Source organism: Saimiri boliviensis, chromosome 17 (assembly GCF_048565385.1).
Source record: "Saimiri boliviensis isolate mSaiBol1 chromosome 17, mSaiBol1.pri, whole genome shotgun sequence".
Classification (NCBI taxonomy): Eukaryota; Metazoa; Chordata; class Mammalia; order Primates; family Cebidae; genus Saimiri; species Saimiri boliviensis.
The window spans coordinates 26882021-26898328 of record NC_133465.1 but is presented as its reverse complement, the minus strand read 5'-3'; the positions used below and the strand labels follow the sequence as shown (position 1 = coordinate 26898328).

The window sequence follows — 16308 nt, the reverse complement described above, 5'->3', positions numbered from 1 at the left end:
AATACCAGTAGGACAATTAACTGAAGTTGTAGCCTCCAACCCTATAGTGGCTTGGAAAATCCCTCATAATATTATAACATGATGGCAAGAACCACAGACGCAGTAATTTCTTCAAAGCATGTAGAAATTTTTCTCTGAATACTTTTTACATCTACAGGGAAAACACAAAACAAAATCTTCTGAGAAAGCATCCTATTCCCACCAGAAGACAATGTATTTTGAGAGGTGTCCCTACTCACCAAGTGCAGAATAGCAGCCAAAATCTTATACACTGTTTGGATCTCCTCAGGTTTGAAGCCAATGACTTTCATGGCATCAGCAACAACTTTGAATTCGGCAGCATCATTGATAGAAGACTGGGGATGAAAATGGGAAACTTGTCACAGACATTTCATATGAGCATTAAAATTCAACAATTATAAAACTAAATTTAAATAATGCCAAGGTTTTGCCTTCATAGTAAATCACTTGAGGGGATGCTAAGTCTCCAGAGAAAATAAAAATCATTTCAGGAGTGGCAACATAATTCAGCAGGTACAAAACCCACTTATGTGTGAAAGCCATCACCTAAAAAAAAGGTACTGTTCCCTTTTCTGGAACCTTCAGTGAGGGGGCAAGTCCTGAGCTGGCTCAGAGAAGCCAATCCCCACTCCATGATCTGTGAAGGCAATCACAGGGTGTGAGATCACAAATGGAAGTGCTGAACGTGGGAGCCTCCAAGATACATGCTTGGCTACTGTTGTTTGTGGCTCTTTGTTCCACAGCTGTCTTGTTTAGGCTGGCAATAACACTTCACTCTCATATAATCAGGTGGTTTATTTCCCAGGTAAGAAAAGGTGGGCCCTCAAAAGCAAAGAGTCAGCTTCCGTCATTCAGCAGCTATTAAATAGTCTAGGACTATAACTTCATTCATTTACTCACTTGATAAGTGTTTGGTAAGTCAGCTTTACTAACTGCTATAGGCAGCTCAAAGATGAAGCACCTGCCCTTAAAGAGCTGATTGGCCATTACACTGGAAATACAAGTGTGTAAACAGAAATTCACAATAAAGCAATAGTAACTGTTTATATTAGTTTTACCACAGCAGCAGTCACAGAGGCCTGACCAATCCTTTCCTTGGTGAGTTTCTCCTCCTGTCTGGATACAAAGACCTGGCCTGATGCTCACCTATTGAGGAAGGGCTCTGGAAGGGGACCTCTCTGCCTGGTAAGTACAAGTTTTTCTAGTGTGCTGGAGACAACCAGGCAAGCCCCTCCTCCTCCTAGGTGTTTGTTTTTTGTTTTTACCCTGGGCAAGATATTTAACCTCATTGAACCTTAACTCCCTCACAAATAAAATGGGCATAATAACATATTTTACAGGATGGTTGTCAGGATTGAATGAGGATTTATATAAAGCACCTCCCTAGTAGCAGCACATTAAAAAAAAAACACTCAGCATTTTCAGATATTACTATGATTATAAACTGCAACCATGCAGAAATTGGAAAGTAACTGGATAAACAAAATCTAAATGTCCTACTGTGAGGAACTGCTGACTGCTTACCTAAGTCATCCTCTAACCCCATTTCTTTCTTGCCGATTGAACCCTCATTTGTTTACTCCTCTCTAAGTGTGCATGTCCTTTGTGACTGGCATCTACCTAGCCTCAAGCAGCAAATCTTCACTGGTCTAAACTCATCAGAGTGATCTTATTTCTCTTACCAAATGATTGGTTAGCCACAGGCATGGCATGCCATTCTGATCAATATAATATGCGGGAAGGTGTTTACGGGGGATGAGTGAAGTTGGGTTCTGGAGAGGTTTCTCTAGCTTATAAAAGGAAATAGGTCATGAACATCTCCTTTGCCTGTGACTCCTGGAACTTCTGATGACGTTTTGTGACTGCAAGGAAAACCAGCCTAAGAGGACAAAGCTGTCCACTAAGTGTGGCAGAGTTGTAACCTGGGGAAACAACCACATAAATACCTGGGTTCCTAACAACATTGTTAAGGCATTAGTTAATTTCAGAATAAACTAATTCTGAAATTGTCCCATCTCAGGGTTTCTTGTTATGCTAGATAATTAAGTTTCTTATTGTTTTTGGAGACTTTTAATTGGGTCTCCTCCTACTTGCAACCCAAAATATCTTAACTGCATGTATTTCCTGCATGTTAGGATTGGTTAAGATACAGACAGTGCAATACTTTACAGTTATATTAATTATTATATTAGTTTATATTTGTTTGCATGGAAAGATAGAATAAAAGCAGGTTTAATCAGGATTTATTGTATGATTCCACTTATAAACATAGATACAAACCATTATCAATAATCATCTCTGCATGGTAAGAGTTAGTTTTCGTTTCCTTTTGGTTTCTATTTTAGGTTTTGACTATGATCATTTATTACTTCTTTGTTTTTCTTAGGAAGAAAAAAAAAACGCAGGAAAAGCAGAAACGGAAAATTTTTTATAAAAAGGGAATCTAAGCTAAATTTAACCTGGAAAAAAGGCTATTAATACTTGCTTTCTGTAGGGACTCTACATGACTTGGTCAAAAGTAACTTAGTCAGTAAGACAATTTGATTGAAAAAAAATTCCCAGTCACTGGCTTTCCAGGTGTTGATTTCACAATTATTTACACATCTCTAAGTGCCTCTGGCTAGTTCTCAGAGAGTTGAAGGGTTGCCCTCTACTGTTTTTTGTTTTTATTTATTTTTTTTGAGATCGAGTTTCACTCTTGTTTACCAGGCTGGAGCGCAGTGGCATGATCTTGGCTCACTGCAACCTCCGTCTCCCGCGTTCAAGCTATTCTCCTGCCTCAGCCTCCCGAGTAGCTGGGATTACAGGTATGCGCCACCACACCTGGCTAATTTTGAATTTTTAGTAGAGACAGAGTATTCTCCATGTTGGTCAGGCTGGTCTCGAATGCCCAACCTCAGGTGATCTGCCCGCCTCGGCCTCCCAAAGTGCTGGGATTAAGGCGTGAGCCACTGTGCCTTGTCTTTTGTTTTTAATTCATTTTCAGCCAAATATTCCTGCTCTTAGATGACTGTAAAAGTAAAGTTTTTGTAACCAAAATGCCAAATAATGGAAAATTAATTGCAAAAACTAAAATATCATTAATTTCTATGCACAGCAATAAAAGTACAGCTAAACTAGTAATGCAGGTATAATTTGCTTTGATTTATAAATTTTTTAAAGAAATATCTCCCACATTTTAGATTTTTTTCCTTTACAGTTTCTTTTATTTCTTCCCTAACTATGAGAGCGATAAATTTTTTATTATAGAATTTTTTTAAATAAGGAAAAACAGAACACAAATATCCATAATCACACCCATTCAGAATAAATAATACTGTGATGTATATCCTACCATATTTTATTCTATATATTTATATAGCTTCCCTCCTACAAAATAGGATAATAGTGTAATTATTATCAACAAACTATTATTAGAATTAGTTGTAAAATTACTAGCAGAAAATGAATCAGAAATAAAAGGGCAAGAATATGCCTGTATATAAATGTATGCAAGTGCTTGCATGCAAGAAAAGGGAAAAAATGGGAAAAACTTGAAAGCTGAACAGAAATGCCTCAAGGGGCACAAAACTATTTCTAGGGTACATCAAAAATAATATTTGAACAAACAGTGAATGCAGAATCAAAGTGCATTTTAATTTTGTCTTACTAATTTGTCTTTGGCCAAATCATATGAAATCTTCTTAGGAGGTAGACTTCCTAGTCCTATCAATATTTTTATAGTGTCAAAAGGAATAGGGATAGGATTCAAAACTAAAATAAAAGATTGAACACAGAAAAAACTTCTTTCCTGTCAGATGGTGATAAAATATCGGAACTAATTTTAAGCAAAGTTGCTGATTCAAAAATGCACTGAATCTCTGTTGAGAATTTAAAAAACAGAACAGAATAAAAGAGACATTTATTTGCCTAAAGGCAGCAGGCTCGAACAGATAATCATTGAATGTCTCTTCTGATTCGTTGATTGATTTTATATCTCAGAAATCTCAAAGAGGAAATTCTCACCTTTAATTGAGCTCCCACATGTATATAGTTGTATGATGAAAGGGATTTCTGGAGATGTAGAGAGCGTAGTATCTGCTCTGAACCTCCTTGGAGTAGCTGAAAAATATTTAATTAGAAATAAGTTGGGCAGACATACACTGAACAAAACATTAACTTAGTGTAATATGGCTTTCATTCATTTTCTGGGCTTAACTCACTTATGTCTTCCTGTTTCTATCTTTGAAGAAGTTTCTTTGTTTTTGTTTTTTTTTTTTAAACCTTCAAGGTAAAAGCGTTCAATGTAATCAGTTACAGAGAATGTTATGCAGTCATAAAGAAAATTACTCTGAAAATGTGTCATCTCATTCACAATATAACTGGCATAAAAAGTTCTTGCTTTAAACGCCGTCATTTGTAAAACAGGATCCTATGCTCTGTGGTGGTCACTTGCTTAGCAGCCTCATTATAGACAGGATATAGTTCTGTCTCAGAATTTAGGAAAAGACAATATCGCTTACAGAAGTTAAGAAGCATCAGCAGACAGTCATATGCTGAATCACACTGGAAACAAACGGCTTTTCCTCTCAGGAAAGGAGGACAGCTGGGGAACCATGACCATAGTGTTGGATAACGATAAATTTTAATAGTTTCACCCAAGTGGGAAAAACACTGGGAAAAATTTATAGGTCACTGAAATAAACAGAACTCTTTTATATTTGGTAGAAAAATAGCTTATTTAAAACATGGCAAATTGCCAACAGAACCATAAATACAGTATTAACAGTGCTTTTATATAGATATGTCTTTGGAAGGTATTGTTTAAATTCTCTAAATTAAACTGTATACTTTTATTTACTTAAAAAGTCTACTTACCAGATTTTAAAAATTGATTTTTAAACCAAATATATCAGAACTTATATATACAAATAAGTAGTGTCTATTAAAGCAGTTACCTATTCAACTGAATCACATTCAATTATATTGTCATTGTTCAGTTACTTTCAGTGACAGCTTATACATGGAAATCAATCTTATCAATTTATAGTTCTACTTCTTAAAAATCCAAAACAATATTGCCTAATTTGATCCTCCACCTTATTTGTTAGCCTTGATTTATATTATCTTGGGTTTTAAAAAATTACAATAATACATCATACTTGTTCGCTGAGTGTAAAGACTTGACAACAGGAGAGCTATTTAAAAGATTTTGCTTTAGAATCTAAAAGCGCTGTTCAAAAGAAATACACAAATTTTTTTCTAAACTTGATGGATTAAAGAAGCTAATTCTCCTTTGAAGTTATAAATCTGGATTGTTTTTTTAATAGTAATCATACTGCTTTATAGTCTATATGAGTGAAACAAACCTAATTTGTATTCCCTTCTCTGAATATTTGCTTCCCAAATATGGAAACAACAGCATCATTCCAAATACAACAAAAATGAATTTAACATTTAGAATGTACCATTTCAAAAGCTTTCACAGTCATTAAAGTGTTATCTACACTGCAAGAAAATATGGGTGATGCTCACCCAAGGCAGTCACTGGTTGGGTAAGCCCCTACCAGCTGGATGGAACAGTCACGCTCGTCTAATCTCTTAAGCACGTAGGGCAGGGTGTGTGGTGCATGCATGCGTGATGTACTGCGGGGCCAATGGAGGGTGAGGGATGCATAGGATGGGGGAAATACTTATTTCCTGCACAACTGAGCTAATGATCAATTATCTGTGTAACAGATTACTAACCTGGTAGAAAGAATGAAAGCTTCTTTCTCCCGGCTGTTGCACAATCACTCGAGACTAAGAAAAAACACATTAAAATGGTTAGCCTGAAAATGTGCCTCTAAAATAAAACAGTAGCCAATTTCTTAGGGAAACTTATATCTACAGAGCATTTAAAAATCCTAAAGACCCCATGGATTGTATGCTCATCGGAGAATAGATCTTCTCTATGGGGTTTGCCCTGCAATTCTTTGATAATTCTTTTTATTGCTTAAAATAGAGGTCCCTAAAACTTTCTGAAGAATGAAGCTATTTTGATTTTTTTAACTTGGAGTCTAAAGATAGAATTTGGTGGTTGGGGGTGGGGTAAGGATTAGAAGTGGGGAAAAGAGGAAGGAATGCTTAGGGAGGAATATTAACATTCCTTTCCCCAGGGTCTGCTGGCATTTCAAAGAGCAATGCCTTATATCCTGTAATAAAAGTCAGTTGAGCAAGATCAATCCATAGGGACCTCTGCCTTAGATGATTCCAAAAATACTGCTATTAGGAGAGGGTTCAAAATATGGGTTCATTCAAAGGGACCATTTTGATTGAATATGTATTATACATAAAGTGAATCAATAAAACATTCTGGAAAAAAGATTGATAATAATACCTGGCATTTCCTGTCCTTTTTCTTTTTCTTTTCTTTCTTTCTTTCTTTCTTTTTTTTTAAACAGAGTTTTATGCTTGTTGCCCAGGCTGGAGTACAATGGTAGAGTCTTGGGTCACCGCAACCTCTGCCTCTCAGGTTCAAGTGATTTTCCTGCCTCAGCCTTCTGGGTAGCTGGGATTACAGGCATGAGCCACCACACCTGGCTAATTTTGTATTTTTGGTAGAGACAGGGTTTCTCCATGTTGGTCAGGCTGCTCTCAAACTCCCAACCTCAGGTGATCTGCCCACCTCGGCCTCTCAAAGGATTAGATGTGGGGAGAAGAGGAAGGAATGCTTAGGGAGGAACAGTCTCAACAATCTGGGATTATAGGCATGAGACACTGCGCCCGGCCTCCTGTCCTTTTTTGACTGATTCTGATAATAGATTTATTTCCTTAACAGTCTGACTTCAATAACAAACAAAAGTAAAGATTATACTGTATTAAATGGCCATAAAGGATGCTACGGCCTAATTGGGATAGGAAACACTTAACTGAGAAACCTGTCAGCTTAGATTGGTGTAAATTCAGGGTGGTGACCTAATTTTGTAAAGGACAAGCTTAACTGTAAAAATGAACTCTGTGTATTCTCTTGCAGTCACGCCCACTGATAATCAAGATTGGTTAAGACACAACTGGCTGGGAGCAGCAGCCCATGCCTGTAATCCCAGCACTTGGGGAGGCTGAGGCAGGAGGGCTGCTTGAGCCTAAGAGTTTGAGACCAGCCTGCGCAACACAGGAGACCCCATCTCTACAAAATAAAAAAAATCAGCTGCGTGTGGTGACCCATGCCTGTGGTCCCAGCTACTCAGGAGGCTGAGGTGAGAGGATCGCTTGAGCCCAGGAAGTTGAGGCTGCAGTAAGCTATGTTCACGCTACTGCACTGCAGCTTGGGTGGCAGAGTGAGACCGTGTCTCAAAAAACATAAAACAAAACCAGACATAACCTCTCTGGTGGTCCCAAGAAGAAAATTTTAATTGGAATCCTCTAGAAATTGAGCCTATTTTTAAGTTTTTACTGACCAAATACAGTTTACTTCATAATTAGGGTGTAAGATCACAAAATACATATATGTTACTACAAAACAATGAACAAAAAGAAACTAGAAGAAAATTTTAATACATAAAATTAAAATGTATAGAAGATGGTGATGTATAAAAAGACTAGAACTGATTAGATTGATTTTTGGTTGAAATTACCCAGAAGTTGGCAAACACTCACACCTGCGCCCCCATCCATTCACACGCATACCTAAATCTATGTACAAAATCCCCAACTTTTTCCAACTTGACATTGTAAGTGCTAAGAATAGAAGACAAAAGGAAAATAACTTATCATAAAAAGCTAATCAAGAAGGGAGAATAGGATTTAAAGCCACTTTGACTTAATAAAATAAATTCTATAATTTGTTTAAACATTCAGCACTTATAACATTCCCTCAGAAATTAAGCACATTTTACCTTTTCTAGTAAGTAGTTATTGATATGTCCACCAATAGGGTCACCCTTGAAGTCAAAGTTGATATCCATGTATTTTCCAAACCTGCTTGAGTTGTCATTACGATTGGTTTTGGCATTTCCAAAAGCTTCCAAAACACAGTTGGACTTAAGCAACATATTCTTCACTCTTTAAACACAGATAAATGAAAGTCATTATAAAAACTCATAGAGATTAGAATTTTTAAAAACCTGGACTTTGCTAAATATTTATACAAAGATGTATACAAATATTTATACAAAGATGCTGACTCCAGCATTGTTTGCAATATCAAAAAAACCCAAACATCTAAAATGTCCACCAATATGGATAAAAATAAAGTTTTCTTTCCCAATATAGTGAAATACTATAGAGGTGCTAAGAAGAATGAAGTACATCAATATGTACTCACATGGAAATGTCCAACATATAGTAACAAATATAAAATCAAGTTGTCAAATAACATGCATTGCAGGATCCTTGTGTGTGTATATGTGTGTACGTGTGTGTGTATGTGCAAGCACAAGTGTGAGTAAATGCTTAAAAATCTGGAGGGATCAGCACACCTTACTAAGGTTTTCTAGGCAGGAGACTGATGGGGTGGGCAAGGTAGGATTCCAGGGAACCTTTACACCTTCAATTTAATTCTGTAATTTTTGTTTTCCCTTTTATAAAAGTATATATTTTATTTACATAAAGAAAAATTTTTTAAAAGATGTGTTCTGAAAAGAGAATAGGTGATACAGAAAACAATACTATTTTTAAGGCACTTGCTTATAAAACCTGGAATTGTGAAATTTTATTGTACTTAGTTATACATCATAAGTTTAATCTTTACTAGTTCAGAAATTGCTCATTATTTTGTTTGAAGCTGTATGGAATTTCTCCCTTGTACCAGTCATTTAATGCATTCTTTATTCAATGAATGCTAACTTTCTCTAGAGCAGTCCCTCCCAATGGATACATTTTTAACTTCATGCTAGAAGTTATCCTTATTTTATCCTTATTTTTATTCCACTGACGGAATTCCTCTTATATAGGCATATCTGCAGAAATAACTTCGGCCTCTGACATACCTTGATGTAGCAGACCCACTGTTACTCCCACGAATACTGGAGCATTCAACCTTATCACTTCATAAATGAAGGCATATTTAAAAAATATGTGTGTGGAGGGAAACGGGTTGTGATATGTTTGTGAAAGACTAGTAAATATATATATGCCTTACTCTGCTACAGCAGATGTAAAATTAACTTATTTCTCATCTAGTTGCTCTCCTGAGCTCCTAAGGAAATTAAGAAAACTTACACATATCCTTGTGCTTGTCAAACTAGATTGTAGTGTCTGAGTAAGAAGCAGGGGTAGGTTACAATTAGGAAAAATGCCTCTCCTGACCCAGCAATGCAGCTCAATATGATGAAAAGAAGAAAGGCCACGTGGGGCAGTGGAGTATAAATTCTCTTCTTTCATATCAACCCCGTATCCTTTCTTCCTGTTCATAAAACTGAAGATTGTGATGTGTATATGAGGTAGGACTCTTTACTAAATTAGTACTGAGCTTCAAAGTAGCCAATGAGGAAAACAGTTTCTCTCTTCAAAAAGGCTGCACCACATAAGAAAGTTGAGTCTTGTTGCTTTATAGCTATCATCCATTCATCCCTTATGTATTTGTTAAGCAAATACTATGTGCCAGCTGCTCCCCTAAATGCTGGGCCCCAGAAAGTAGAGACCAGGTTTGTTACTCATCTTCCTGTGAGCAGCAGGACAGTATGGCATAAAATCCTTTTAGAAAATGAATCCTGTTCAGAAATTCCATTGTCAGTGGGTTCTGAATGTTGTAATGATGATGGGAAGGCATGAGTCTGTCTTCCAGGGTCCCAGTTCTCTCAGAATACAGTTTTTTAAAAACCCTGATGTGGTAAAAAGAGCAAGGAACCTGTAAGAGCTGGAACAATAAAACCTATCAGTGTAAATTATAATAGCTCTGCTGACCACATTTAAGTCAGCAGTAATAAACCAGGATGGGAACATTTTCAGCTGTTTCAGAGTCATGATTTTTTTGGTCTCATAATTAGGTAAAGCTTACCATAGTAGTATTTTTCTATTAAAAACAAATCAAAAATAGATATAGTGAAGTAAGTAAAAACATAGAAACAACATGCACTTAAGAGAATCAAAGTAGCTTAATCATAAAAAATGCTCAACCCATAGGTATTAGAGTTTAGGCTCAGCCAAGTCCTCTAGAGAAAACGGAGTGCCAAGAAAAACCCCTCCCCATTATTAGAGCTCCCTTACCTTTCAACCTCTGCTCTCTGACTGGGGTTGGTGATGGCCGCAATGTACTGCATAATGTACTTACTGGCTTCCGTTTTACCAGCTCCACTTTCCCCTAGGGGAAAAATTGTTCAGGGCTTAATGTAATAATTTAAACCAAAAGTAAGCTAATTTTTAATGGAATAATTAAAAAATCTGATACTAGTTAAACATTTAAAATCCCTCATGTTGCACTCTTTCATTTTTTTTGCTTTTTTATTTCATCCTGCCTTGATATGGTTAGTGGTTCTAACAGACCTGAATATGATGAAGAAAATAAAACTATTATAAAACTAAAATAATAAGTAGACTACAAGTAAAAATTTTCTTAGGAAAAAGTACCAATGTGGTAAACTAACACTAAAGTTTTAGTACTTGGCAGGGACGCATATGTCTAGCAGGAAGGAAATAACGTAGTGACTCAAACAGTGGTCACAACTAAATTCATAGAACCTCATTTTCTATAGCAGAATTTCTTTTAATCTTAAAGGGGACAAAATAATTCTTTTAAAAAAATTAGAGTAATTTTAGTGAAAAAACAAAACAGCAAGCTCCAGACAGAAGAAATCATAGAAAAAGCATGACAATTGGGATAATGGCTGGGATATGGGGAAAGAGGAATCAATTTCGAATTATCTATCAAAAATTTTAAATGCTTATGTCTTCTGACTCAAAAATTCCACTGGAAGAAATTTCTCCTAAGGAAATACTAAAAAATACTAACATAACCAAATAATAATAATGTTCAAAGGTTTTAAAATATTTCTATAGACTATACTGTAAGTTGTAGCTAAAATCTGGAAATTATATATCCATCAGTAGATAACTGGATAAATTATGATTCAATTACTTAAATGGAATACTACACTATGGTTAAAAAGAATGCACCAGCTCTACAGAAATACCAATGAAAAGATATTTACTATATATTATTAAATGGAAAAATGAGTTATATAACAACAGACATAATTCTATAAATATATGTTTATAATATGGTTACATATGCATTTGTGACTATATGTGTTTGCACATGCAGAGAAAATGTATAAAAGGATAAACATTAAACTGCTAACAGCTGTTACTGTTGGAATCTTGGGAAGATTAAGGCACTCAAGGGGAAGAAACATTTTGCTTTTACTCCACACACTCATATTATTGTTTTTATTCTCCCCTTTAGAACCCAGCAGTATTGTTTTCATAATTTGTTTAATAAAACTCCAACACTAAGTTACTTAACTCCTCTGACCTTTAGTATTCTTATCTATAAAGCAGAAAAAATAACTGTTCTACATACCAGAGAGTTGTTTAACTAATCAAAATAGAATAACGATTATAGGAGTGTTTCTAAAAGCATAAAACCACCAGTGCAAATGTGAGGTATTATTAGCACCTGAAGAAATTCCCACAGTTCAGGAGAGGCCATTCTGGTTCAGTGGACAGATATTTCTCCTGTCCCCATTTCACTACACAGAGTCCTTGAAGGGCTCAGCTTAATGTAGATAGTTTGGCTCCAGCTCTCAGGCATGGAAGGTCTGCAGCCTAACTCATGCCTATCTCCCTCCTTGCTGGGGTTTATAAAGCTCAGCCCCCCAGCTCTGAAAGCTTATTTCTGGCCCCCAAGCCTCTGTAGGTCCCTCAACACTAGCTCCCAAGCAGTAGTCTGATTTTGAGCTCATTCTTCATTTTCACACCTCGGTATTTCATTTTCTTGGTTTCATTTTGTTTTTTAATGTTGTTACATTTTATCCACTACTTTTATGTGTTTGAGATGGAAACATTTTCCATGTCAGCTCAATCTAACAAATTGGCCAGAAGTCATCCAAGTGTAATATGTATTTGTAAATGAACCAAGACTAGAGCATGATTAGAAATGATACAAAAAACTTGGTATTTAATGTTCATTACTTTTCTGTCTCCTATAGAATTGCTCAGGCTTCTACCTTTAAAAAAAGATTTAATCAATTGTTCAGATTCTTGAGTATCAGATAAATTAAACACATTTTGACTTCGGAAATAGAGGGGACCCCTCCAATTACCTGATATCACAATACAAGTGTCTTTTGATCGCCTCTTCATAGCCTTGTAAGCAGCATCCGCAATAGCAAAAAGGTGAGGCGGTCTCTCATATAGCTCACGGCCTTTATACTGCTCAATCGTGTCTCTCCCATAGATGTTCAATGACTTGTAAGGGTTCACAGAAACGACGACTTCTCCAATGAATGTATAGATGCGTCCTTTTTCAAATCTGTACAGAAGCAAAAGAAAAGGAAGACATAGCTGTGGTTATACAGAAATGCTGTATCTGTCCTGTGAGTCTCTTACTTCCAAGCAAGTCCAAATATCCCAGGAATAATTTCTGAACTGACATTTCATTGGTTCTGAGTTAACTTACAGAGAGAATGTTTGAGGCTGTGCCCCTTCAGATGCCATTGGCAGAAAAGACCAGTAGGGGTTAAAAGCCAGGCAAGAAGGAAGAATTTAACTTGTTGGGGCTGGGGATTTTCTGTTTCCAAAATACAGAAGGGTAAGAAGATGAAAAAGTTAAAGAGTTGAAAACAATCTCAGAGCTCTAGGAGGAAAAGAAATAGAAATTAAAGATCTTGAAATCCACTTAGTCAGATTTTCAATTATTAAGAGGGATTATCATATACGTTTATTTTTTTCTCACTCTTGGACCTCACTAAAATGCTAGTAAATGAATATAAACAGTAAAATCCAAAACAGAGAGAATGGCAGAGGAGACACTTCTGGTATAAATCAAATTTATTTTTTTATGACTGCCTAAAGTTCCATGGTGCAGATATATCATTATCACATGATTCCTGTTCCTTCCTGCTGCTATGAATAATACTGCAGAAAACACTCTTGGTACATAATCTTACAGATTACTGCTTTTGCTTCTGTGGGATAGATTCTCAGGAATGGGACAGCTGGTTGAAAGGCATGTGTATTTTTAAGTTATGTATAATATGATTCCACCTTTTCCCCATAAGATAAGAGTTAAAAATCTAATTATATATGTATTCATATCTGTACATAGATATATTTTATAAATGACTACATAAGCATGTAAACATGTGGAATAATACATGTTATATTTTATGCATCATTTTATACACACAGTAGGGTGATATGGAAGGAGCGAAATTAAGAAGGCGGCCATATGGGGTGAGAAGAGGCCACAGGACAAAAAAAAAAAAAAAAAAAAAGAGTACAAAGCTCAAGTAGGTACCATATGACTGCAATTGTGCAACTTTATGTGTCTATCTTACAAACAAAAATTTTAAATATAAAATGTAGAAAACCCATATATATCCATTATTTTACACAGTAATCCATATATAGAAACGTATGTGACCCAGAGCTTCAAAGTTTCCACACAACAAGTGGTTGCCACCAACATGCTCTACCAGCTGAGAGGTACTGGTAGACATCTCTCTCACATCAAAGAACCAATGAAAGGCATGCCCCGATGGGAAAATGCTGGTTCACAGAGAGCATGTCTCTAAGCATGCTTGCTTCATGGCCGGTGGGGCAGGAGAAATAACTAAGCACTTGGGACCAAAATACAAGAACCTTAAATTTCCTTTAAGCTGGAATGAAGGCTGTAGGGTATAATTAGAAATTGAAACAAACAGATGTTGATAATGTCAACAATAAATTCAAACCAAGATTTTTATCAAGTATTTAGAGTGTTTTAAGAGTTATTAACTACTTCAAGGTTTTTGGTGCATTTTTCTACTATGGGTTTTCAATGCATCCTCTCAACTGTTAGGAAGTTTACATGGCAGCTAAAAGCACGGATTTGGAGTCCTTTACAGGTTCAAGCCTCAGCCTTCCAAGTAGCTGGGATTACAAGTGTGTATCATCATGCCCAGCTAATTTTGTATTTTTGGTGGAGACAAGAGTTTTACCATGTTCCCTAGGATGGTCCCGAATTCCCAGCCTCAAGTAATCCACCCACCGGGTGCGGTGGCTCACGCCTGTAATTCCAGCACTCTGGGAGGCGAAGGCAGGTGGATTACTCGAGGCTGAGGCGGGAGGATTGCTTGAACCTGGGAGGCGGAGGTTGCAGTGAGGCGAAATTGCACCACTGCATTGCAGACTGGGCAACAGAGTGAGATTCTGTCTTAAAAAAAAAAAAAAAAAAAAAAAAAAAAGGATCCAATTTCCTGACTCAGCTGTCAGTCAACTACAAGTCACAAGCAAAGTCTACATAACACCTGCTCAAAGAATCATGAAAATGATAAGAAGCTAAGATTCACCACATAAGTTTTTCTGGCTTAATCTGTAAATTTGCAGTACATGCCCAAGTATCTCCAAGGAAAAGAATCAAAAGGGCACGATGCTTTAGTTTTCATGATGCACTGTCCAAACAGAAAAAAAAATGAAGAAAATAAGCAGAAGGATGTCAGAAGAAAACCACTATTTCATAAGCCTGGAACTCTGCAACTAAGAGACACAGCAAAAAATGTGTGAAATTAGAATAGTATTATAAGATTCCAGGTTTGTCCAATAATGTACCCTCTTTCTCAGTGGATAATTTTTAGAGCCACTAACAGACCATTATGCTCTAAAATCATATTTTATTACAAATAAAGTATTTTCCATTAAACCTTTAGGCACGATGTTTGTAAAATACAACTAAAGTACATGTATAAAATCATTTAACGGCTTGGCTTAGTAGCACATGCCTGTAGACCCAGCTATTTGGATGCTGAGGCAGAAGTATCACTTGAACCCAGGAGTCTGGGTCCAGCCTGGGCAACACAATAAGATCTCATATCTTAATAAAATAATTGAATGCATAACTATTAACTCAAAGATAGTGGCAAATATCAACAGAATATGATATTAAATACAATGCTTCAGCAATTCACAAAGTGTTAGAAGGTCATTTCACTTGAAATTGAAGTTCAGTTATCAAATAAAAAACTTTCAATTTGGTTGGGTCTTAAAATCACCGCTAGATGGTGCTAGTATACACCTTAACAGCAACTCAAATTCAATTTGCTTTGGAAAGTGGTAGGGTATGAAGTAAGCACTAAGGTGATAGTCACCTAGAGTGTTTGCCTCCAGGAGGAACTACGGTAATTATCCTAGATGACAAAGAGGGTATTATCTCTTACAAGAGACTAAGGAAGGTGCTCCCACGACCTCTGTGTGCAAACCTTTTAGGACAAACTTTTATGATTCATTCTTCAAATATTTATTCAGTATCTACTTTGTGCCAGATACTGGGTCTAACTCCAGGATTTAAAAAAGGAGAACAGGAAAGCATTGTAAATAAATAATAAAAATATAGTATGGTCAGTAAGGTAATAAAAGCCTGCACTGTAGTGACAAAGATTAATCAATCACTTTGAATGAGGAACACTAAGAGTAACACATAAACTCCATAGCAGAGCATACAGGGTCTGGCCTCCAGGTTTCTCTTAACTTCTCTCTACCAACAACACTTCCACCCACCAAAACCTCCCCACCACTTCTCCCTGTCTCTGTTACTCTTGTTCTCATTAATGAGCTATTTATAGTTCCCAAGAGCGCCGTGCCTTCATGGTTTTGCCCATGGAGTTCATTCCGCCTCAAATACCTTTTCCTGGTTCCTTCCTCCCCATGTGCTTGCCAGATTCCTTCTCTTTCTTCAAAAGCCTAAGCACTGGTTCCTCTATGAAGTCACTTCCTCCAACACTGGTTTTAAGGTCTTTGCTCTGTTTTTTTTTTTTTTTTTTTTTTTTTTTCTTTTTTCTTTTTAGAACTTCCTAAATGGTTAACGTAGCTTAATAGCAATTGATTTTTTAAACTTAAGAAGTTTAAAAAAAATATATTTTCACCGGCTTCAAAGTGAAACAAAGTTCTAAAAAGATTTGAATTAGTGAGTAGTAATGAAGAAAATATAAAGGTATAATAATGCCATTGGCAAACAATCATTTCATTGTACAAGAATTCTGAAACATTTACTTTTCTTTTTTTTAAAGTAGCCTTGTAAATTTGCACGTGCCACTTATATACAAGACCATCTATAGTAGGTAGTCAAGATGAAAGCGGCTCCTTCAGATCAGTCACCGGCAGACGGCATGTTCAACCCCACAGAAGAGTCTA

General features: G+C 36.3%; 1 protein-coding gene across 1 annotated transcript in view; it reads right to left on the bottom strand.

Moving 5' to 3' along the window:
- Nucleotides 1–16308, bottom strand: part of MYO1D (myosin ID) — a 363423-nt gene that overhangs the window by 257316 nt on the left and 89799 nt on the right. Inside the window, exons 2-7 of the mRNA XM_003933128.4 lie at nucleotides 12243–12451; nucleotides 10189–10282; nucleotides 7878–8043; nucleotides 5749–5802; nucleotides 4027–4122; nucleotides 240–356 (exon numbers count right to left, since the gene is read on the bottom strand). Coding sequence (XP_003933177.2) covers nucleotides 240–356; nucleotides 4027–4122; nucleotides 5749–5802; nucleotides 7878–8043; nucleotides 10189–10282; nucleotides 12243–12451 — 736 coding nt within the window. The remainder of the gene's footprint in view (nucleotides 1–239; nucleotides 357–4026; nucleotides 4123–5748; nucleotides 5803–7877; nucleotides 8044–10188; nucleotides 10283–12242; nucleotides 12452–16308) is intronic.